The sequence below is a fragment of the Lithobates pipiens genome, unplaced genomic scaffold, assembly GCF_037356315.1.
Source record: "Lithobates pipiens isolate NorthernLeopardFrog02 unplaced genomic scaffold, aLitPip1_a1.2 Scaffold_22, whole genome shotgun sequence".
Lineage (NCBI taxonomy): Eukaryota > Metazoa > Chordata > Amphibia > Anura > Ranidae > Lithobates > Lithobates pipiens.
In genome coordinates, this window is record NW_027507784.1 from 177,152,601 (window position 1) to 177,178,602 (window position 26,002).

Here is a 26,002-nt window from a genome sequence, read left to right on the forward strand (position 1 = left end):
GCAGTTTCAAACAGAACTTGTATTCATATAGCGTTTCACCTACCGATCATGTGCAGATTCCTACTAAATTCCTATGTTATTTTTGTATGCAATTCCTAAACAATTTCACAGGCAGTTCATATACTAATTTTCTTAAGTACTTCAAAGACAATTTCATAAGCAGGTCAAAGGCATTTTCATGACAGATCTAAGCTGTTTCAAAGGTAGTTCATTCTGAGTAAAGCATTACATTTATCACTTTAGGTGTAAGTTATCACTCACCCTTCTTCTCCGCTTACTTCTTTCTTTCCAGCTTCTCAGGACACTATGCATCTGTACGATGTCACTGCCTCTCCTCCCCCCCTCCAAAATGTTCAGTGAGAGGGGTAGAGGGTTTAGATGAACAGATAAGGAGCAGGGATGAAAAAGGGAAAAAGAAGGAGCACAGCACAGAGCAGAAGCACCAATAAAAACCCTTCAGGTTCTAATAGCATAAGATGAGAGATCACAGTCACCTTTATGTAGACACTGCACGATCGGAAAGATAGTGTAACAGATTGTAATGTATGCAAAAGTTTCTGCCTTCCTGTTTCAGTAACCATGTACTGCATTGCATGTGTAGCTGTCAAAAATGTATAAATAAAACTGTTATTGGAAAAAAAAAGCCCTTCGGGGTGCAAGGCTGTGCATACTTTAAGCTGTTTGACTTATCCTCTGGGCTTCTGGGGTTCCCTCCCCCCCCCTCAGATTCCAAGTCTATCGCAGTATAGCACTCACTGCTCACTCCTTCTCTCCCACTTTCACTAACACGCAGGCCGGTGTTCTGCCTAATAGAGTCCGGCCATCGATATGTGTCCGTTCCGTACTGCGCATGCGCAGTACGGAGCAGATGAAGCTTCGGAAAATCTCCGAAGCTGAACGGCGCCTGCGCCGTGAGTGGAGGAGGTAGCCCCACTATCCAAGCGGACATAGGGTTTAGAATTTTAGAGGGCCCCTCGCGGGCGAGCTTCGCTCGCCACGCTTCGGGCTCGGCCTCGCTGCGCTCGGCTCTTTTTTATTCTAACTCTATGTCCACTTGGATAGTGGGGATAGAACCTGGACTCACGGCGCAGGCGCCGTTCGTCCTCGGCAATTTTCGGAATCTGTGCTCCTGTGTACTGCGCATGCGCAGTACGCAGAGGACAGCATCTGATGGAGGACCCTATTTGACAAGACACCGGCTCTGTTGTTACATTTCAGTGCATTCCCACGGCACTTTGCTTTCTCTCTCCCCCTGGCTGCTCCTCCTCCTCCTCCTCCTCCTCCTCCTCCTTTGCCACAACAGCCAGCGTGAGCCTCAGCATTTTTAGTCACCGATCCGCTCTGCTCTCCTCCACTTACTCAGTTCCTGGAACGCTCATAGAAAGATCTGAGGCATCTGTCTACCAGGTCCTCCCTTCATATGAATCCCAGGCTCAACTCCCTTTTTCCCAGCCTGTCAGTGCCATTCCATACAAATAGGGGAAATAGCAGGGGCTGCCTCTTTACTATGCAGCTGCTGAGCACTCACTTATTCCCCCTGTTAGAGCGCACAGCTGCAGTAATTTTTTGCCACAAGCTGGTATCCAGCATGTGAGGGGGTGGTCAGCAGGGCTCAGGGGGATCAGTGTGGTTCAGGGCTGTCGGTAGTGAGGGGGACTGCAGTCTCTCACACTACGGTTCACTGATCTTTCTCAGATCATCCTCCCATGCTCCCTCTTGGCACCATGTTCAGGCCTTGCCCCCAGCCGAGCAGCATCACATCACGTCCTGGGGTGAACAAACTCGATTGGTTTCTATGCAGAGCTGCACCAGATTTTGCACTCTCCAGTTTTCATAAATCAACCCCACAGATCTGTGAAACTTGTTTAATTCATTTTTTCACAGTGGATTCTTTTGTCATTTTGATATGCACATTCATTTGAATAGTGGATGATATTTTTTTTAGCACTGTATTTTGTGTATTTAATATTCAAGATGTAAAGAATCATGTATAATTCATCTTTTACTCACCACTTTTCTTTGAAGAATGACATTGTTTCAGATCATCACATGTGCGTGCTGGATTCTTTTTAGAGCCATCAGGTCTACGCATTGTCTCTATTTGGCTGCTTAGTGATTTTAGAGTTGCTTGAACACCTGGATCATTCTTTTTACCATCCCCTGCTGCTTCATCTTCAGTGAATTCTGGAAGAGGATCTGGTACAGTATCATCATAGCCACCAAGTAGATCATCTATGGCAGCTGTTAGAAGGCCTGGGGGTCCAGGGGGACCTGGTGGACCAGCATCACCAGGGGGGCCCTAGATAAAAAAAAGTATTTGCTTGTGAAATTTTCATCACAACCAACAGCTATTTTACATAATGTAAAATTATTTACATTTATGTTGTGTACATTATTTACGTTATGTACAGTTAAAGCACACACATAATTAATTATGTAATGACATTTACCTCTGGTCCAGCTTCACCAACAGTCCCTCTTGGTCCTGGTGGTCCAATTGGTCCACTTGATCCTTGATTACCTTCTTTACCTGGAGGCCCAGTTGGACCAGGTGGACCCTATATAAGTTAAAAAGCACATACAATTATAATGACTGTCAAAATGTCCAACATTCTTCTTTTCTTTTCTGGATTATTTCACTGGGTGTGATTTTAATTTGCATAACTTGTGAGTGTGACCAGCTTTCAATGGATCCAGTTCACACATGTCCGGGCAGCTATGGTACAGTTTTTTAAAAAGGGTCCTGTGCATTTTTGGGTCTGGTATAGGTGCGAAGAATTCAGGGAAAAATTTGCACCTGAACCAGTGAACAGAAATGCACAGGACACCCGACTGCAAAATGCAGCCTCAAATATGTGAACCCAGCCTTAGAGGAAAAATATTGTCTCTCGAAGCATGTGACATTGGAGGTGTTGGAAAATAAATGGGCCCTAGAAGCATTTACATTGTGAAGCAACATAAGTCAATCTACTGCTGACTTTAGATGCTTTATATCTTTAAGAGTCAAAAAGATGGTTTGTAATGTTTGTATTATTTTGCTAGGACACACATTATAACCTGGGTATGTTCTTTCCTCCATTGTTTGATTATACAAAGTGGATAATACTTACTAATAAGACAACAGTGTAAACATTTTAAGACTTACTCTGGGGCCGAAAGGTCCAGGAAGACCAGTAGCACCTTGTTCTCCAATGGGACCCTAAAACAATAAATATGTCAGTTATAACAGTATAGTATGTAACACATTGCAAAAACAATTGCATACATTATAATATTTTAGGATTGATTAATGCAGATTGATTAATACAGATCATAAACAGTTAAAAAATATATAGCATGTACATTTGTTTTATACAAATATTATGAAGATACATATACAGTGCAAAATTCAGATTAAACAGATTCATACATTAAATTGAATCTATACTGAAATTATCATTTAAAACTACATTGTAGCTCTGCCAGGATGTATAAATAAAGAGTAAAAGCAGGGGTGAAGTATTTACCTTACCCATAGCAAATGCTTCAATATACCCACTCCAGGTCTATACTCTTGATTACTTGGTCTCTGTAGAAGGAGGGAACTTCCCTTTTCCTGCTCCGATACAAATGTAAAGTACTGCACAATAACTGAAAGTTCCCTAGGTGATTTCCATGGTGACCATTAACCACTTTCTGACCACCTCACACCAATATACGTCGGCAGAAGGGCTTGTACAGGCAAGCTAACTTACCTGTGCGTTGCCCTTTATGAGGCGGCCTGTGGGCACGTGCGTACCCACGACAAGCTCCATGAGTCGGGTTATGGGTCCCACGGACTCGATGTCCACGGGGATACCCGCTATCGTCTCACAGAGAGGAAGAATAGGGAGATGCTAAATTAAACAAGCATCTCCCCGTTCTGCCTAGTGACAGTGTCACTGATCTCTTCTCCCTGTGATCGGGAGCAGAGATCAGTGATGTGCCACACGTAGCCACGCCATGGTAGCAAAAATGTGTCAAAAATGTCAGATGTGTCCGCCATAATGTCGCAGTCACAATAAAAATCGCGGATCGCCGCCATTACTAGTAAAAAGAAAAATTCTTGATAAAAATCGGCCTAAACTGAGGAAGAAAAAAATGTTTATATATTTTTAAGGGATATTTCTTATAGCAAAACGTAAAAAATAATGCGTTTTTTTCAAAATTGTCGCTCTTTTTTTGTTTATAGCGCAAAAAATAGCAACCACAGGGGTGATCAAATACCACCAAAAGAAAGTTTTATTTGTGGGGAAAAAAAGGACTTCAATTTTGTTCGGGAGCCACGTCGCACGACCGCACAATTGTCAGTTAAAGCGACGCAGTTCCGAATCGCAAAAAGTGCTTTGGTCTTTGGCCAGCAAAATGGTCCCGGGCTTAAGTGGTTAACCTTGTCTCTTAACGTGAGAGGCTTATATGCTTCCGGCAAAAGACACAGTCTGTTAAGGAAATTAAAATGTCTCCATTGTGATATTGCTTTATTCAGGAGACCCACCTCACCAATACCACTTCTACTAAACGTTTTTCTCCCGATTCAGCCGACATACATAAGGCAAAAGGGATCACCATCGGTTTTCACAATGGGATTTATTTTCAGTGTGATACTAGATTCGCTGATGATTGTGATAAATACCTGTTCTTAAGGGGCACTCTGGGTAATAGGCCTTGTACACTAGCGAACAATTAGGACCAAGCCGGGTTTATTTCCAGTACCCTGGGCAAACTGAAAGACTTTTCTCTGGGCTGTATTATCCTGGTAGGGGATTTTAATGCACCCTTAGAACCTGCAAAAGACACCTCTCAAGGCACTTCTTCCATGTCCCACAAACGATTAGCTTTCATCTGTAAACGCCTACAAGACATTCAACTTATGGACACTTGGTGAGTGTTACACCAAAAAGGCAGAGATTATTCCTATTTTTCACACACCCATCAATCCTACTCCAGAATAGATTATATCCGTATTGATCACCATCACCTAGCATGGCTGCAACAGGCCAAGATAGAGGTCTCTACTCTACCTGATCACACCCCGATTTGCGTTAACCTGACAATGCCCTTGCTCCCCCACAGGAATAACAAGTGGAAATTCAATGACTCCCTGCTAACTGATGCAGTTGATAGGACACAGATTGGCACTGACTTATCCCTCTATTTCACTGAAAATTCAATCCCCGACAATACACCAGGAATACTTGGAGGCGCAAAAAGTACATGTCTGAGGTAAATTTATTGAACTGGGCTCCCGTAAAAAAAAAGAAAGGTTGTTTAGTCAGTCTACTCTTATTCAAGACATCAAAAACCTAGAGCGTGACCATAAATTGCTTCACTGACAAGACCTCCTACACCAGCTCACACAAAAACGAGAGGAGCTAAAATCTGTATACCACGCAGAGCATGAACGCATATCCCGTTTAATATCACAGCAAACTTATGAATGGGGGACAAACCGAGTAGACATTTAGCCAGATCCTAAAAACAAAAGAAATCCGCCTCCTTCATCGCTAAAATAAAATCCACCAAAGACACTTTAGTTCATGAGACCAAAGCTTTTTACCAAAACCTTTATCGAGTTCATAAGTCTATTGACAATGATAATGCTGGAGGATCCCTGATCCAGGATTACCTTGCCCAGGCTAACCTAACGAAATTACCCAGTAAGTCACTTGTATCTTTAGAAGCAAAGATTACTACAGTAGAGCTAAGCTCTGCATTGAAATCCATGGCTAAAGGCAAGACTTCTGGACCAGACGGTCTATCTGTCACCTATTACCGTACGTTTCAGGACACGCTGCTGGCATTTCTGACATCTTACTCTAACACACTCTGAAGGAGAATCCCTGCGGCATGAAACGCTACGTCCACACATCACCGTCCTACCCAAGCATGAGAAAGAGTTTATGTGGGAGATATAGGCCAATCTCCCTTCTGAATATAGACCCATAAATATATTCTAAGGCACTAGTGACTAGACTAATTTCTTTAATCCCCCAATGGGTCTCCTGAGACCAAATGGGCTTTATCCCGGGTAGAGAGGCTCATGACAATTCACTTCACACCCTGTCCGTTAACAGGAATTTGGGAATATTTGATGGCAGCACTAACCTGCTTGGGCATAGGCCCCAGTATGCTAAGTATGATTACAACTTTATATAATTTTCCTACAGCCCAAATTTGTGTTAACGGTACGCTAAGTAAACCATTTACCTTATTTAATGGAACTAGACAGGGGTGTCCACTTTCCCCCATTTTATTTGCCCTTTCTTTAGAACCTTTCCTTGCAACAATTCCAATACACATGGCATTTCAATAGGTGGATGCAAACATAAATATGCTGCATATGCTGATGAAATCTTATTCTACATACAGCGACCCACAATCTCCTTACCTAATCTGATGTCTGCCCTCAAATCTTTCAGTTCCATATCTAATTTCAATATCAATTTATCTAAATTCCAAATCCTTAACATCTCAGTCCCACTTATAGAAGCTAATAACTTGAAACCTGCTTTCCCCTTTGCCTGGCAACCTCACACTATGAAATACCTTGAGATCTACCTGATTGCCAGCCCTGCTGATCTATTTCAGGCAAACTTTATACCTCTACTATATAGATTAATAAGAATGCGGCGCTACCTAAAAGTGCTAAAACTTATAAATAAATAATAATCCCAAATTCAATATAAATCAAATAATAACGACTAAATGAAACATGGATATAATAAGAAATGAATCAATGTAAATCATCCAAATTAAGATACGCGTGCACGCAATAAATGTGCAACAATTAGTGAAAAAAAGTCCGTGAAAAATTATCGATCCAGTGATTAAATAGAAATAATTTGCATAGATAATCCAAATGTAAACAAGCATATAAAAAATATATATATATATATAAAAAATATATATAAAATTATATAAAGTGAAAATCCGTGAAAGAAACAAATGTAGTGACTATTTAAATAATCAATATACACACGTGATTGTCCATAAATAAAGTGCACTGATGACTGGTAAAATTGCAAAGAAATTATATAAATAAAGTTCATGCAAAAAAATGTGAAGAATCCATTCCCAAGAGTGGCAAATCACTGCAAACTTCAGTGCTTAATGGGTGCACCAACTATTTTCCCCATTTATACCTCTACTAAACTCTATTAGGCAAGACTTACACAAATGGAACCACCTAGCTAACTCCTGGTCGGGAAGGATTAGTGTAATCAAAATTAGCGTATTACCCAGAGTGCTATTTCTTCTCCAAATTATACCATCTAATATCCCCCAGGTTACTTTTCATTGTTATCATCTATAGTACTATAGTAGATGCCGCCGCATCTCACACACAAAACTCATCAGACAAAAGAATAACAGGGGTTAAAAAGGTATTGTTTTGCAGTGATACTGCAAAGAATTTCAGACTTAAGGCATCATGTCGACTCTAAACTGTGGTTCTAATTAGAGCATGATCTAAGTGGTACAGAGCCATTCTCACAAATTTGGATTCTTAAGGACTACAGGAACTTTTCAGAACTTATGACTCCTCTGACATGGTCCACTATCTCTTTATGGGACTCTGTGCACAAATCTCATGGCTGGAAGTTTAACTCATCCCTGATGCCTTTGATGGGCCATTCATATTTCCCCCCAGGTCAACTGGACTCACAGTTTCATCACTGGCTGCCAAGTCCTAACGCTCTCCTCCATCACGTCACAAACTCAAAAGGACTGTTACATGTACACTCCATTATCCAATCCACCTCCCCCTCTTTTATGGACTATTAGAGACACACTCAGTTATCTTAATTCATTAAATCTCTGCCAAAACCTCTATGCTCTATTGCCAATTTTACACCAGTGGAACACATTTTGGTGAACTCCCAACCCCCACAGAAAACTATATCCCAATTTTACAAAGCTATGTTGGAACTAGACACCACTTTGGTTCCTAACTTCATAGGGGCCTGGGAACTGGACCTTCAACAAAATCTCACAGATATCCAACATTCTACTATACTCCACCTCACACATATTGCTTCCATTTGCTGAAGTCAATTATAAAATAATCACTAGATGGCATCTCACCCCAGCTCATTTGCATGATATTCTCCTTAATGTGCCAGCTCTATGCTGGAGAGGCTGTGGTGAGCTTGCTACTCACACTCACATATGGTGGTGATTCCCTCTAATACATCCATACTGATCTTTGATCCTACATTGGATTGAAGAAATTCAAGGCTTCCCTATACCAAATGATCCATGGGTCGTATTGTTCCATTGTACGGACGAACCAGCCAGCCAATACAAGCGCTCTATCACACTCACATATGGTGGCAATGCCCTCGAATATGTCCATACTGGTCTTCGATACTACATTGGAATTAAGTAATTCAAGGCTTCCCTATATCAAATGAACCATGGGTCATATTGTTACATTGTACAGAAGAACTAGCCAGCCAATACAAGCGCTCTATCCCCCCTCATCTTCTAAACTCTGCAAAATCCACTATCCCTCACTTTTGGAAGCAAACTACTCTCCTTACTGTTCAACAATAGCTACAAGTATTTAACCATATCTTCCATATGGAAGATATTACTTATGAACATAGAGATATGGCCTCTGTTGCGTACAAGATATGGGCCTGCTGGTTCGCCTTCACCTTCACCCCACCTATGCTAAACTTATATCTCAACACACCTGAATATATATTATGCATATGAAGCTCTTTTTACTACTTATGAATGCTGCAGGAGTCTCTCATCTTACTTACATCTTACTTATCCCCCCCCCCAACCCTATCTCATCTTTCTCTCTCTCTCTACTTTTTCTTATCTACTTTTCCCTTCTCCGTTTGGAGATATATTTTAATGTTTTTGAATTTTTTATGAGTAATAATTGTCATGCATACTGATTGGTTATTTGTCTGCAGAACTGTCAAACTCGGTCTGGACATTTAGACAGCTGCAATCAATGACTATGTCATTCTAATTGGATGTATGTATAACACTTTGCAATATTTTATGCTTTATCTGTTACCATGTTTTCGTTCTTTTTTCAATACAAATTGTATTGAACAAAAAGAAGGAGGGGACTTCAGCAGAAATTGGCTGAACTTCACCTTCAGAAAAGATCATGAGACCAATGTCTCAGACTTTACACATGTATCAAGCACTAAGAGGAGTCTGAATTTACATTTTTTCAGGCAAGGGTATGCATTCTAGCATTTCTGTCTTATGTTGGTATCGAAGACTAGGTTTATTTTAATACATATATATATATAATATTGTATGTTTAAATGGGAACATATAACAGTGAAACACAGTGGAAGCAATTCTGTAAGGCCTTTGCAACACATTTGTGACTGTGAGTATGTAGTTGGAAGCCTTCCAACAAATTCATTAAAACCTGTGCAACATCTTCATTGTTTACTGACACATGCGACAACAATGTTGTTTTTATTTGATACATTTTTACTGGCTGTTTTAGTTTCTATTGTTGCAACAAATTCATAAGGAAATACTGCCTTATCAGTGAAAAGGAAAATGGAGGTTAATATGACCTCTTCTATATCGCAACTAATTATGTTACATGTAAGTATTGTGTCACAGGCAAAATTCTGAGACAAAATTCTTATGACATCTGTAAAAAGCAACCTCTATGTGGTGTACTCAAATACTTTCCCACCCATTGTGCCTACAGATTAAACAGGTTTGGTTTGTATGGTAATTTGCATTGGGAAATGATTTACCAAAGTATTTGTATAGTTGCAAAAAACACAAGATACAATATGAGTCAAAGTTTTACCAAGGTCCAGTTATGGATTAGAATTATTCTCTCATTAAAAAACAAAACTTACAGGTGGACCCGGAAGACCTTGCAAACCAGTAAAACCTCTGTGTCCCTTTTGCCCTCTTTCTCCACGTTCACCATTGTCTCCTTTGTCTCCACGTGGTCCTTGGGGCCCCTATATGGAAAAAAAGAAACTGGGATTAAAAGGCACATATATCAATATAACTTTCACCTAAAATTTCATTAAAAAATAAACATACCGGAAAGCCTCGTTTTCCAGCTCTACCTGGAGGACCCATGGGACCACGGGATCCCTAGCAAAGAGAAAGAAAATTAATAAATATTTGAAATATACAGTAAACAGAATAATTTTATCCCACCTAAGTTATGTAAAATGTAATTATGTAAATGGCATTTTAGCTAGATATTTCAGATATTCAATGAAAATGCAATATTAAAAAGAATAATGAAGTAAAATGAACAACTGTTAACATCTTCATTTGTTGTTTGTTTCATTTTTCTCCCTTTATTTGATAGTGCATATCATTTTATTAACCTCCCTGCTGGTTTTCCCGAGTGCGGCTCGGGGTTAAATTTCAGTACCATAACGGTAACCCCAAGCCACACTCGGGATTGCATTGCAGGATCCTGGTGCAGTGTACTTACCTTGTCCCCAGGATCCTGCAATGTCCCCCTGCTGTGTCTGTGGGCTCTGTCCTCCGTCCAGCTGTCCTGTGTGCCAGGCTCCATTCCCTGCAAGCGTCACGACGCACAGAGTGGAGCTCGGTTGCAAAAAAATTTAAAATTCATAACACATACAGTACATTATAATCTTACAGATTACATTACTGTATGAAATCATTTCACATCCCTTTGTCCCTAGTGCTTTGCCCAATTCCCTGAATGCAGTTTTATATTATATATACTGTTCTTTCTGCCTGGAAACTTGTGATTGTCCATAGCAACTAAAATGTGTCCCTTTACGTCAAAAGTGGTTTTAGATCAGCTAGAAAACAGCGATAGTAAATTAGAATACTTGCAGAACTGAGCGATAGTGAATCGTGGGGAAATTCATTTTAATAATATTATTTTTTTTATAGTTATTTATAGTTATGTATTATATTATATTTTATGATTTTGTGTTTCAAACTTTATCATACCAGGGATTCCTACTAGACTCTTGTTTGGACAGATTTAAGTGTGTTATCGCTAAGAATTACAGGCCTACAATATAAAATGCCAAATTTCTATGCAAAACATTTGTACCAATTTGAGACACAAAAATCTGACTTACTGTTTCGCCTCTTGGTCCAGCTTCTCCTGGTGCACCTACGGGTCCTGATGTTCCTGGGGCGCCTTGAGATCCAGCTAGGCCTTCAGGTCCAGGATCGCCACGATCACCCTGCAAGATTACAATCATATATTCAATCAGCTCAACATGCGGTGAGATTCTTCTTACATATTTGATTGCAAAGGACAAAAAAATAAATAAATCAACAATAAGCCTTGAAATGCTAATATCAAACTCTAGTGCATTTTTTTAAAGTTATAGATAGAGCAGGGAAAAGGTAACATTTCTTTTAGGTTTTATTTCTGTTTGTAACCTTACTGTGAAGAATTTCCTTCATTCCCTGTCCCTTTGACACCCTTACAAGAAATCGGCAAGAAAGTCATCATTGGGATAGGAAGATGTAGACAGCAATAAACAGCACTGGGGCGTATTTACTAAGGGAATAGTGCATGTTCAATTTGTAAAGTTTATGTTAATGTAGCTTATTAAATAGAACAAAGCTGTATTCACTTTATTCATCAAATCATGCAAAATGTTTTTTTTTATTATCCCCACATATTCAGGTGTTCAAAATGACCCAACTACCCTATATACACTTAGCTAAGTAAAGATTTGTTCTTCAAAGTGAACAAACAGCTCTTACTCTTTTAGTAAATAAATCATATTGTCAGAAGTTCTACACCTTCTCCATTCTACTAATAATGAGTTGTTGTTTTTGTTTGTGTCCCCATTGGAGATATGTCCCATTATTTATTTACAAGTACCTAACCTGCTTTATCCAAAACTAAATAGAATGTTTTGATTGAACTTGACCTTTAATATAATCAATATTTTATACTCTATTGTTAGCAAATCTTACAAAAATGTTGACACCGAACATGCCAAAGATTACACACATCTGCTGGACGTTCGTTCCATCAAGTCAGATAGTGTTCTATTCTGTCCATAGAGCAGACACAACATCTAGGGCATCTTCTTCTGGGGTTATAAACATTATGTTTAGCTGTTTGTTCATACAAACTACAATATATATTCAAATCTCCTTAAAGCGCTGAAACCATATGCATTAAAAATTTAATTTGGGACGTCAATGTTTATGTCACAGATGACATTTGGTGAAATATAATTTCCATTTACAACAACAACTTTCACACGAAAACACATATAATGCCTACATACACGTTTTCCAAGAGCTCCGTCACGTCCAGGGGAACCATCGTTACCAGGAGGACCCTTAAAAATACATATGTTTTTAGCATATTGACAACAAGCTGCCATGTTTACTAAACTACCTTTAGTAATATAGGTTTGTAAAACATAATCTTTTCTATTTAGTAGATGCCTTCAGAAATAGATGTCTATAGAACTCAAGGAGGTGGATGCTTGACAGAAAAGGTCTTTTAAAGATGTTGATAGCACATTGATGATCAAGAAAGGGGAATGTAATGTAACATTTATTTTTTTGCAGCTACTCACATTTAAAAGAAACAATTTTAATTTAAGATAGATAAGTTTGCAGACTAACAAATAAATATTAAACATTGATAAAATCTGTGTTTTAGTAGTTGTTTTAATACTATAAATCTTTAATTTATTAAAATTACGTTTCATAGACATGGTAAATTAATGCATAATAGTAATAGGGGCTCTAAGATAACATTTTTTAAAATAAATGCTTCTAATACAAATAAATAAGTAATCTAAATAATATATTTTGATGTTTACCAGAAAATAAACACAATACAATACCTCTGCACCTGGCTCTCCAACGGGACCATTAGCACCTGGAAGACCAATTGGACCAGATGGGCCTTTCTCTCCAGAAGAACCAGTGGGACCAAGTTTTCCAGGGGATCCCTATGAGGCCAAACATAAAAAATTGTACTATTATGTATTAAACATAAATCTGGATATAGAAGCATGAACACATAATTGTATCTTTTGTTATAGCTTGAGTATTCTGGCCCAAAGTTCTGTCACAAAGTTATTATGAATATAGTAAATTCTCCTTATTTACTATGCTGATATGCAGTGCAAACACTGAAAGACACCAAAGCTGATCCACTAATACATTACACAATACACAATTATAAAACATTAATAAGAAAGCATGTTGACATGGCAGATATTTTATCAACTTATTTTAAGGGCACTACTTTAAATTCTTGGTATCTTTTAACGCTATGAACAATAACTCCAGGAGAGTCACTTGTTTTGTGTGCTGGGGCCGAAGACATCAGATCCAAAATGGCAGCATTCAAGAGCAGTCTCAGGGCTTTTACAAGGGAAGCTCTTTACAGGTTAATAAAATGCATCAAATGTTAAATGCACAAACCTGATCAACCTTAAATATATCCTTATCCATATAATGTTATATGAATATTTTTTTTAAATGAATGGTCTATGGACCATGTGAAACATTTTATTGCATAAGCATGAACAAAGCTATTTAAAAAAATATTGGAGTTTTTTTTTGCAGCCAGTTATATCTATTTTAAATGACAAAAGTCTAAAATATCAATATTTCACTCCAGAGCAATGAGAGACTTCCTGAAGGGCCAGCAAGCATTTTCTATTTTCCTCCAGTGAGGCAAAATGGCCAGAAACTTCCCAGTTTTGTTATGCCTTCAGTTGGAAAGAACTGCAGAAATTGTGAAAAGCTGAACTATCAGCCATTTTTCAAGTTACCTAACTATGTAACTGTATGCTATTAGATATAACCTTCCCCCTCAGTGTCAATTAATTTTCAAACGTTATCATAACTCATATTCAAAATATGAATTATATTGCAGTATTTGTTAATGTATGATGGGGTGTTAACTGCTTGGCGACAGCCTCACGCTGATATATGTCGGCAGAAGGGTTTGTACAGGCAAACTAACGAACCTGTACGTGGCCCTTTAAGAGGCGGCCAACAGCGTGCGCCAGCGGCAAGCTCCGTGAGTTGGGTCGCGGGTCCCGTGGACTCGATCCCCGTGGGGATACCCATGATCGCCTCACGGGGAGGAAGAATGGGGAGATGCTAATGCAAACAAGCATCTCCCTGTTCTGCCTAGTGACAGTGTCACTGATCTCTGCTCCCTGTGATCAGGAGCAGAGATCAGTGACATGTCACATGTAGTCATGCCCCCCACAGTTATAAACACTCCCCAGGGCACACTTAACCCATACACTGCCCTCTAGTGGTTAACCCCTTCACTACCAGTGTCATTTACACAGGAATCAATGCATTTGTATAGCACTGATTGCTGTATAAATGACAATGGTCTCAAAAATGTGTCTAAAATGTCCGATGTGTCTGCCATAATGTCACAGTCTTGATAAAAAATCGCTGATCACCGCCATTACTAGTAAAAAAAAAAAAAAAAATCATAAAATGAATAAAAATGCCATACAACTATCCCCCATTTGGTAAACGCTATAACTTTTACGCAAACCAATCAATAAATGCTTATTGCAATTTTTTTTTACCAAAAATATGTAGAAGAATACGTATCAGCCTAAACTGAGGAAACAAAATGCTTCTTTATATATTTTTGGGGGATATTTATTATAGCAAAATTTAAAAAATAATGCGTTGTTTTTCAAAATTGTCGCTCTTTTTTTGTTTATAGTGCAAAAACTAAAAACCGCAGAGGTGATCAAATACCACCAAAAGAAAGTTCTATTTGTGGGAAAAAAAGGATGTTAATTTTGTTTGGGAGCCACGTCACACTTTGTCAGTTGTCAGTTAAATCGACACAGTGCCGAATAACAAAAAGTGCTCTGGTCAGGAAGGGGGTAAATTCTTCCGAGGGGTGAAGTGGTTAAGTAATCTTTGGTCAGAAGAGACCAATATCTATAAGTTAATGTATAGAATGCTATAAACAAATCTTGCAATTATGAGAGGACGATGGCGAAATGATTCACCCCCTATACAGTTTGTTAATATGTGGTACATGTGTATTCAGGGGTACTTAAGATAGGTTTAGGGGTGCTTCTGACTACAGATTCATGGTTCATGTCAATATATGTGATACACAAAGCATGCTTTATTAGGTGCATACCTTTCAGCCTAAAATAGCTATTAGAAATAGTTATAGAGTGTTCGAGTTTGGTGGGTACCTTTAATAAGTTGTAATGGTACAACATTTTAAAGACACCGAGAAACACTGCCCTATTGTTTCTCAGGACAACAATAGAGCTCCTTGTTCAGAAAAAGTCTCACCCTATTACCAAAAATCTGCACAATAAAATTAAAGAATAATCACACAAGCAAGTAGACCCAGGAACTGAAGTGCAGATATTTCACCTTTAGATATTAGTGTCCTAATAGATAGTAAGTGAATACATTTAATATAACCCCAGCAGAAGTCTATGAGGACGAACGCGTTGGATAGATATGTTATTCGAGCTACTCTTTTAAACTGCGCATTTTTATCTGTTCAATTGAATCGTTTTAATTTTTTGGATGTTGGAAGACACATTCTGTGAATACATTTTTATTTGTTGCTGGATTTACACTATATGAAGGCCCCTTTTTTCTTTTTTCATATTTTGAAAAACCTGCATGATTACTGAGGGAATTCTCGAAGTGTCTAAGGATTCCAGCTGAGGTGGTGAGCATGGAAGCTGAACTTTGAGTCCAGTGCATCCTCTTCGGGAGGGTGTCGTTCCACAATAATCCTTTCCATGGGAACACTCCATTGATCTGGATTCGATCTTCATTTACCCTTTGTTGGGTTAAGCCTGTTAGACTCACGGCCATTGGTCTGCGAGTCCATCACTGCTGGTAAGAGTACCCCACCTCTTTTTATTTTATTTTATGAAGATATTTCCCACAATGTTGGATCAACCTTAGAACACACTCAGAAGCTATGCAGAGATTCAAATAGAATACTAACTCCATTATATACTTATCTATATGAACTTTTTTACATATATTGATAGGGACTCTATATGCTACTAATACCTTTGTTTAATATATTTTACATTTTACCTATTGTCTCTGGCTTTTTTTCTGCTACTGGTTCCATTGATATTAATATTTGAAAGGCTCTGCCTTTCAGAGATTGTATTTTTTGTCTGAAATAATTTATATCTAAGCATTATATGAACGGTCTGTCGCTGTTTTGTCTATATATTTCAGGGTGGATGCGAACTTGCATGCCGTAAAACCATTCATATATTACACATCTCAATGTTGTTTTCGTTTAATCCATTCACTTATTATGTTGATATAGAGCACTTGTGCTTTGTCACTTTGTGATTTTTTTGTGTTGCCATTTTTTGCAACTTGGGAGTCACATTTCCCTGTACACATTTTTATTCCCTCATACAGTCATAGTATTTCTTTTTACCTTTCTTGTATGTGGGCCCTTTGATCTAGGTACACTTATATTATCGATACACGTATGTTTTACACATATGTTGTTTTTATTCACTTGCCATTCTAGATTGTTACACTACAGTTCTATGCACTATTTGCATCCAGATTCATCTTCTGAAATGTTTTTGTGAATTATTACACCACTAGCGCTACACGTTTTTCTTTAATACATTTAATATGCCATGCCAAAAGGTAAAATACCACTTTAATATTTAATAAGGTTAAATTAGAGAATGATGAAAAAATTATTTAACTACTTGCCAACCGCTGATTCGCGCAGTTGTGTCAACCTGCCGCAGTACAACTGCGACAGTTTGACACAACTGTGCGAATCAGCGTCATTGTACATCGGCCACTTTAAGATGCTATAGGGGGCTTGCCCATGGCAGATCCCCATTCTGACAGTGAAGTAGAGAGAGATCTGCTGTTCCTAGTGATCAGTGATCAGCGATCTCTCTCCTCCTCCAGTCAATACACTGCTCCCACAGTTAGAAACACCTCCCTAGGGAACATTTAACCCCTTGATTGCCTCCTAGTGTTAACCCCTTCCCTGCCAGTGACATTTGTACAGTAATCAGTGGCTATTTTTATGTCTATCTATCAAGATATCTAGATCTAGATCTATCTTTCTGGTCCTATCTGGTACCAACAAAGTGTCAAAAGTGCCTGATCTGTCTGCCGCAATGTCGCAGTCCAGCTAAAAATTGCAGATCAATGCCATTACTAGTAAAAAAAACAAAAAAATATTAAAAATGCCATAAATAAATCCCCTATATTGTTGATGATAACTTTTGCGCATACCAATCAATATACGCTTATTGAATTTTTTTATATATTGGCCTAAACTAATGAAGACTTTTTATTTTTTATTTTTTTGGGATATGTATTATAGCAAAAATATTTTTTTATAGTGCAAAAAATAAAAACCACAGAGTTGATCAAATACCACCAAAAGAAATCTCTATTTGTGGGAAAAGAAGGACAATAATTGTGTCCAAATGTGTACAACGTTGCCTGGCCATGCAATTGTCAGTTAAACCGAAGCAGTGCGTATAGCAAAAAATGGCCTAGTCAGGAAGTGGGTAAATCCTTCCGGTCTGTAACTGGTTAAAACATTAACCCCTCCCCCCCAAAAAAAAATCTAATTAATTACTGCTTACCTGCCTGTCAATAGCACACTTCCTGTCATAGGGTAACAGCACTCACTCACTGTACTGTATCTATGGAGAAAGCCATGTTTGTCACCCAGGTTGGACTTACTTCAAACATGTCTTCCTCTCTTCATCTCCATTACATGGGTGATTGATAGTTTACAGAAGAAAGATAACATTGTATCTTCAGTTCTGCTCACAGGAAGTGACAAGGACAAGTGACAAGGGCAGAGAATGCATTTAATCTTAAAAATGTAAATGTATAAAGCCACTACATTTAAAGACTGGTAAGCTACAATATATTACATTTTTGTTTTTGGATTTAGATATCCTTTAATAATAATTGCTCTTTTTTAGTACAATAGTTAACGAACATACACATTTTCAACTGATAAGGTTAAGAATGATAAAGAAGCCATATCACTACTTCTGTATTGTAGACCTTCATTTATTTTAGGTCTGTTGTGTTTAATATATTAAATGAATTTGCATATGCTAATCAGTTAATTTACTAAAACCGGAGAGTGCACAATCTGGTTCAGCTGTGCATGGTAGCCAATCAGCTTTTAACTTTAGCTTGTTCAATTAAGCTTTGACAAAAAAAACCTGCAAGCTGATTGGTTTCTATGTGGAGCTGCACCAGAGTTTGCACTCCCCAGTTTTAGTAAATCAACCCCCTAGTGTTTTCAGAAAAATTACACCATCTCCTATAGTGGAATTAGTTGTGTCCTCATATATATTGCATACCTACCACTTATTATATAATTTTAAAGTGTAATAACATCTACTACTGAGATACTCACAGCTGGCCCTGGAAGACCTGGCATTCCTCGTTCTCCTCTTTGCCCCGGCATGCCAACTATACCCCTTTGACCTGTTGTTCCAGCTGGACCTGGGGGACCATCAGGACCCTAAAATTTAAGAATAAAAGGAAAAGGTAAAATTAATATACCTTATTCTATGTAGTATGCAAACACTGGAAATATAGTCTTGGTGAGAATATTGATAATATACAAACATGGACGATAGCTGCTTTTATCCTATAAACAATTGTAAAAAGGTTTAACTTTTTTTAACCTCCCTGGCTCGGGTTGGAATTTTACTAACAGGAGCGGTAACCCCGAGCCAGACTCGGGATCACATCGCTGGATACAGGGAGGACACAGGGAGAGTTACATAACTTGTCCCCTGGATCCAGCGATGTCCTCCGCACTGTGTGAGCGAGCTGTCCTCCGCTCGATTCACACAGTGCCGAATGCCGCCGAGCTCCGTTCCTTGCGACGTTACGGCGCACGGGAGCGGAGAACGGCTGCAAAATGCAAAAAAGTAAAAAGACACAAAACACACACAGTACTGTAATCTTAGAGGTATTCCTAAGAATTACAGGACTGCAATATAAAACGCCAAATTTCCATGCAAAATAATTGTACCGCTTTCAGCACCTAAAACCAGACTGAATCATACCGCCAGGGAGGTTAAGGGAATCTGTAGAGCTGTTCAAAAGTAGTCTATAGGAAAATCAAGCCTACTGGGGCCAAAATGAAAAAAAAAAAAAAAGATTGAATAGGTCAAGCACAGTTACATTTAAACGACTGAATGAAGCATTAAATATATATATATATATATATATATATATATATATATATATATATATATATATATATATGTATATAATTTTTTTTCTGTTCTTAGCTGTAGTCCTAATACAAAGAAAGGGAACAAATAAAAACACTTTTAAGTGAGATCAATTTAGTGAGAGTAGTGCTTCTCAAATTCATTTGAAGATGATCAGTTTAAAATTTAAGTGTGTCTTATTGGCATTAAATTAAACAAACCTAGACCAGTCAAAAAGATGCGTAATATGACATCACATACACAATCTTACATGAGTAGAAATAAGCATGAACTGATGTGCATTTTTTTCATTCTATCGATAAATAATTGACATTTTTAACATATAGATAACGTCAGTACAAAGTAACTAATGGTTCTCATTAAAATCCCCTGGCACATCAACATGGCATAAAACATAGTTCAAATCATTCTTGAAAAACTTTAAGAAAACATACTGGCTGTCCATCATCTCCAGAGTCTCCTTTATCACCAGGACTTCCAGAGGGGCCAGCAGGACCTCTATCTCCAATTCTACCATGTGTGCCAGGCTCACCACGAATACCTGGTGGACCTTCCTTGCCTGGATCACCAATAGGACCAGGAGGTCCCACAGCTCCCTGTTAAGAAAAAAAACAAAAGCTCATTTACCTAATATAAACACAAATAAATTAAAAACTTATACCTCTATGGAGCCTAAATTACCTAGATTTTATTTACACTATCTTAGAAATATGGTTCTCTACACCATATCCTAGGATGTATGGTATCACATTACCTTTTGGTTACAGTCTTGTTCCAAATAACAGGGGTGCCATGGGTTTGTTTAAGCCCACATGGTGTGTTGTATTGATGGCTATATTAGTGCTGTGCTATGTGCATGTACATACAGCATCATGTCCACTATTTTCACTTCTCTCTGCTTTACCATAACCTAAAGTTACTAAACACAGGACCCTGAATTCACTATATCTGGTCTCCCACAGTACACAGAATATGGAAATGCAATTATTTTAGTAAATATAAACTGCTAGATTACCTTTTCTTATTAGCAGTATATAGCAATCTTGTGACTTCTATCAGTGTCTGGTTAAAGTTTGTAGGAGGAGTTTTCATTCTATTATGACTGTCCTATGAGACTGCACCCTCCCAATAAAAAAAAACTCTCTAGCAATACACACCAAACTGAGCATGTGCAGATTGACTCCAAAGGCTTTGTACTATCAAGAGATGGTTTAGGAACAGGGGAAAAAGGGGAGGATCAAATAGCCTTTTTACACAATGCGCAGGATTACCCTTTAGGCTCCACAGTACGTATAACAAGCATGCTTTACTGCATCTACAGACTGATTTTACTGGGGGGGTGGATTTAGTGAGTTTAGTAACACTTTATTAAAACATAACTATTTTTGACAGTAGACACCTTACTGGTTGTCATAAAACATCCTTATATCAATGTAATGTTATTGTGATATATAAATATATGCTTGGGTGCCACTGAGTTAAAAACAAACCAGAACTATAGAAGAACATTCTGTTTCATGACAGAGAAGTGCAGTACCACAGCTGAGAAGCGCAGTACGTGTCCTTGGTTTACTTACAGCAGACCCAGGAGGTCCAACTCTGCCAGCTGAACCAGGAAATCCTGTTGCTCCCTTAAAACAAAAAGTAAATACTCAGTAAATAGTTGAGTTTAAAATACACAAGTTATGAATATTTTTGCAAAATGAGTATGTAAAAAAGGAAACTGTAAATTCTTTATACAAACAGACTATAGGATGCAGTACTCCAGGCTTTCTCAATTATATTCATTTGCATACATGTTTTATAATACAAAATGTAAATGAATGGCTTCTGCCTTTCCCACATTACTTTTAGTGTATCTGTCTATGCAATTGTTTAACCAATACCACAAGTGTTGTAGTAGAACATGAGATAATGGAGATTATTAAAAGTGTAACACGTATTCACTTTGCAAGGGGATTTTGACTTTGAAAGGAAACTTCACTCAGCTTAGTGAATGTGGTAAGTATGTTCAAGGATAATAATTAGTGATGGCCGAACGGTTCGCCCGGTGGTCGTTTCGCGGCGAATTTCGGCTGTTCGCGGTCCGCCCGTTCGGCGGACTATTGGCGCCGTTCGCCCGGCGGACTTCCGTGTTTACTGTGTAAAAGAACTTTGACCTATGATGACACATCCATCATGGGGTACAGGACAGCCAATTGAGACATTACAGCACATGGACACTTGGACATTCCCCCTAACTTATAAATACACCCGATCTGGCGGCCATTTTACATTCTTTCTTCTGTCACTATAGGGAGAGGTTGCTGTGTGGAGCAGGGAGAGATTGCAGTGACCCAAATCGCTAGCTATTTGGTACACAAAGTTCTATTCAGGACTGGTATAGGTGTTAGGTGTATATAGGTTTGCTGTGCTACTGATTGTTGCAGCAGCCTGAGTGTCTTTTGTCAGTTTAGAGAAAGGGACAGGACGGTGTGTCTGCTGTAGGGACAGTCAATTTAGTCATTAGCTGTTACTATCAGGTCCACAAAAGTGCTATTCCAGTTATTGTTCCAGTAGCCTCTGTTTTGTCAGTTTATATAGGGACAGGCAGGAAGCAGTGTGTGAGGCAGTGAAGGTCAGTTTAATCAGTAGCTGTTACTATATTAGGTCCACAAAGGTTCTTTTCAGGACTGGTATCAGTGGTATGGTAATAGGCTTGTACACATATAATATTCTTTCTTCCAAATATAGAAAGAATATTTTACTTGACTGCTGCCCTTCTGCTGCAGTCTGCTAATCATTCACAACCTACTTGTTCCACAAAGGTCCTTATAAGGACTGGTAATAGCCTGGTGTAGGGTGCTATAGTACATAGGGTTGGATGAGGTACAGTCTGCTATTCTATAAGGACTGGTATAGGTCCACAATACATAGGGTTGAGGTGCACTACTGCTGACCGCTGCCCTATACTGCAGCAGTCCTTCATCGGTATAGGGACTGACATACAGTCTGCTAATCAGTCACACACAACCTACTTGTTCCACAAAGGTCCTTATAAGGACAGGTAACTTGGTCTGTCTAGGGTGCTACAGTACATAGGGATGAGTGAGGTACAGTCTGCCATTCTATAAGAAATGGTATAGGTCCACAATACATAGGGTTGAGGTGCACTACTGCTGACTGCTGCCCTATACTGCAGCAGTCCTTCATCGGTATAGGGACTGACGTACAGTCTGCTAATCAGTCACACACAACCTACTTGTTCCACAAAGGTCCTTATAAGGACTGGTAAGGTATAGGGTACTACAGTACATAGGGTTGAGTGAGGTACAGTCTGTTATTCTATAAGGACTGGTATAGGTCCACAATACATAGGGTTGGGGTGCACTACTGCTGACCGCTGCCCTATACTGCAGCAGTCCTTCATCGGTATAGGGACTGAGAGTTTTGTCACAGGGTCATTTAAAAAATGACAGGCAGAGGAAGAGGCTGGCCCTTCCGTAGGGGTGGTAGGGGTAGGGCAGGAGCAACAGGCTTGAGCCAAAGTGGGAAGTTGCAGAAGGTGTGTTCAATTCATTCAAAGGACGCACCAGACTTGGTTGAGTGGCTCACTCAGCCTTACTCTTCTGCACCCTCCTCATCCTCTCGATCTGCACCCTCTTCTTCACTCTCTGCTATGTGCACCCCCAAAGACACTACCACCAACAACACCACCACCACCACATACCTTCCGCTTGAGTCACAGGAATTATTTTCCGATCCATATCAAGACATTTCTGATGCGCAGTCACTCTTGGTATTGGATCAGGAAGAGGAGGTAGCAACAACCGCTACTCAGCAGTCTGACAACAGTACCCAGATCAGCCCAAGGAGGAGGTTGGTCCCCGGTGTTGCTGCCTACTCTGAGATCTCTACTTATAGCGGTGGGGAAGGTGACGTCGATGATGACGTGTCTAGTTATGACACGTGGGTGCCCACAAGAGAGGAAGAGGAGGGGAGTTCAGAGGGAGATATGGACCAGCAGATAGGGAGGAGAAGCAGGAATAACTTACATTGCACAGGAGGGACAAAGCAGACTGCAAATGTATCAGGAGCGAGTCATCGACCATGTACGGTCACATCTGGTGCTCCCAGGACACTGGCACATGGCTCCGCAGTGTGGGCTTTTTTTAACGTGTCCGCTGCTGACAATAGCATTGCCATCTGCAATCTTTGCAGTCAACGAATTAGTCGCGGTAAGCCCAACACTCACCTAGGGACGACCACCTTAAGAAGGCACATGAGCAGCCATCACCGAGCCCAGTGGGAGCAACGGAACACACAAAGCCACACTCCAGGCTCTCACCGTCCAGCCTCGTCTTCTACTTCTCCTTCTCCTCTCTCCTCACAATTGTCCTCCACTCCACCTTCCATCACGCCAAGCTCACGTTTTTCTGCAAAAAAGCAGGCTTCCGTGGGCCTAATGTTCGAGCGTAAAAAAATGATGACGCCGGATAACCCTCTTGCCCAACGGTTGACGGCTGGCTTGTCAGAACTCATAGCCCGCCAACTACTGCCATATAAACTGGTGGACTCGGAGGCCTTTCGCAAATTTGTGGCCATTGGAACACCACAATGGAAGGTCCCAGGAAGGAAGTATTTCTCACAGAAGGGCATCCCAGAGCTATATGGCCATGTTCAGCGGCAAGTGAATGTATCTCTGCCACACAGTGTCGGTGCCAAGATACATCTGACCACAGACACGTGGTCTAGCAAACACGGGCAGGGAAGGTATATCACTTTTACTGCCCACTGGGTTAACCTTCTGACGGCCGTCAAGCATGTAACCCATGGCACCCGTGTAGATTTGGTTTTACCGCCACGGATTGCATGCAGGCCTGACTCTTCTTCTCCTCCTCCTACTCCATCCTCCTCGGCTGACTCCTCCTTTTCCGCTGCTAGCGTCTCTTCCGCTGCGCCGCCCCAGCTCCCCAGAACTTATTCGACATGCCAGGTGAGACGTTGCCATGCCGTGCTGTGTCTGTTGTGCCTGGAAGCCAAGAGCCACACTGGCCCGGCACTCCTTTCAGCTTTGCGTTCCCAGGCAGATCAGTGGCTAACTCCGCTCAATTTGACAGTTAGTAAAGTGGTGTGTGACAACGGTGCCAATCTGCTTAGCGCATTGAAACAGGGCAAAATCACGCACGTGCCATGCATGGCACACGTCTTAAACTTGGTCGTGCAGTGATTCGTTGTCAAATACCCTGGGGTCCAGGACATCTTGCGGCAGGCAAGGAAAATCTCGGCCCATTTCAGAAGATCTTACATGGGCATGGCTCGCCTTGCTGACATTCAGCGGCGACACAATCTGCCGGTCAGACGTCTTATTTGCGATTGCCCGACGCGATGGAACTCAACCTTCTATATGCTCGATAGGCTGCTCCAGCAGAAACGTGCAGTTAACGTCTACCTGTATGAACTCTGTGGCATAACAGGTTCTGGGGAGCTGGGGTTTTTTTCACCACGCCAGTGGCTGCTCATGCGCGACGCATGCAGACTTCTGCGGCCATTTGAGGAGATCACCAAACTGGTCAGTCGCAGCCATGGCGCCATCAGTGACATGGTACCTTATGCCTTCTTTATGGAGCGTGCATTGTGTCGTGTCATTGATCAAGCTGTGGAGGAGCAGAAGCGGGAAGATGAGGAAGTCGCAATGCTGGATGAATTCCCAGGGGGGGCTACTCTATTTGAGACAAGTTAACAACAGGAGTCTGAAGAGGAGTCAGAGGAGGATGGTGCCGGGGCGGATGAGGAGGAGCAAGAAGAGCATGCTTTAAACCTTTCTGGGATCCCTGTTGTGCGTGGATGGGGAGAGGAGAATGAAAACATTATGACATTATCCTGGATGATGAGCAGGAGCCAGGCCACCACACCGCTTCCAGTTTAGTGCAAATGGGGGCCTTCATGCTCCAGTATTTTAATAGGGACCCCCGTATAAAAAGCATAAGGGTCAAGGACCAGTACTGGGTGGCAACGTAGTTAGACCCTCGGTACAAACACAAAATGGCGGAAATGTTACCGCCGTCACAGAGGGCTGTCAGAATGGAGCACTTCCAGGCCTTGCTTCGAGAAATGCTGCATTCTGCTTTTGCGTGCGCTGGCAGAGGAGCAATTCCCACTCCCAGAGAAGGAGTTGCGGGTACCAATCCAACAGCGCCTGCAAGAAGAGGCCAGTTTGAAGATGTGTTGGTGACTTCGGATATGAGGTCATTCTTTCAGCTGACCCATCGACAGGTGTCATCCGGATCCAGCATCAGGGAATGCCTAGACTGTCAGGTGTCCGACTACATCGGGTTAACGGCCGATGTGGACGCTCTGAGGAGTGATGAACCCCTGGACTACTGGGTGGGCAGGCTTGACCTCTGGCCAGAGCTTGCCCAATTTGCAATCGAACTGTTGGCTTGGCCCTCATCCAGTGTCCTGTCCGAAAGGACGTTCAGCGCAGCAGGGGGGATCGTGACCGATAAGCGTACTCGCCTAGCTCACGACAGTGTTAACTACCTCACATTTCTAAAAATGAATGAGGCATGGATCTCGGAGGAATTCAACACATGTGACCAGTAGACCATGTATATGTCTATAAACAATTTTTTTAATCGAGCACAGAGACCTTCTTTCTTCATTTGGCTCACTTCCTTGTCCAAAAAAAGCACACCGTACTATATGCCCGTACCCTCCTCTTTGAAGAGGTTGAGCGGTGTCATATTTCTACTGGGGCTACTTATTATGAG

General features: G+C 40.4%; 1 protein-coding gene across 1 annotated transcript in view; it reads right to left on the reverse strand.

The window, feature by feature from the left end:
• COL5A2 (collagen type V alpha 2 chain) overlaps positions 1-26,002 on the reverse strand; it is a 221,903-nt gene that overhangs the window by 13,734 nt on the left and 182,167 nt on the right. The window contains exons 41-51 of the mRNA XM_077448669.1: positions 20,828-20,881; positions 19,685-19,846; positions 18,419-18,526; positions 12,846-12,953; positions 12,276-12,329; positions 11,100-11,207; positions 10,066-10,119; positions 9,873-9,980; positions 3,146-3,199; positions 2,451-2,558; positions 2,011-2,299 (exon numbers count right to left, since the gene is read on the reverse strand). Of these exons, the coding sequence (XP_077304795.1) occupies positions 2,011-2,299; positions 2,451-2,558; positions 3,146-3,199; positions 9,873-9,980; positions 10,066-10,119; positions 11,100-11,207; positions 12,276-12,329; positions 12,846-12,953; positions 18,419-18,526; positions 19,685-19,846; positions 20,828-20,881 (1,207 nt within the window). The remainder of the gene's footprint in view (positions 1-2,010; positions 2,300-2,450; positions 2,559-3,145; positions 3,200-9,872; positions 9,981-10,065; positions 10,120-11,099; positions 11,208-12,275; positions 12,330-12,845; positions 12,954-18,418; positions 18,527-19,684; positions 19,847-20,827; positions 20,882-26,002) is intronic.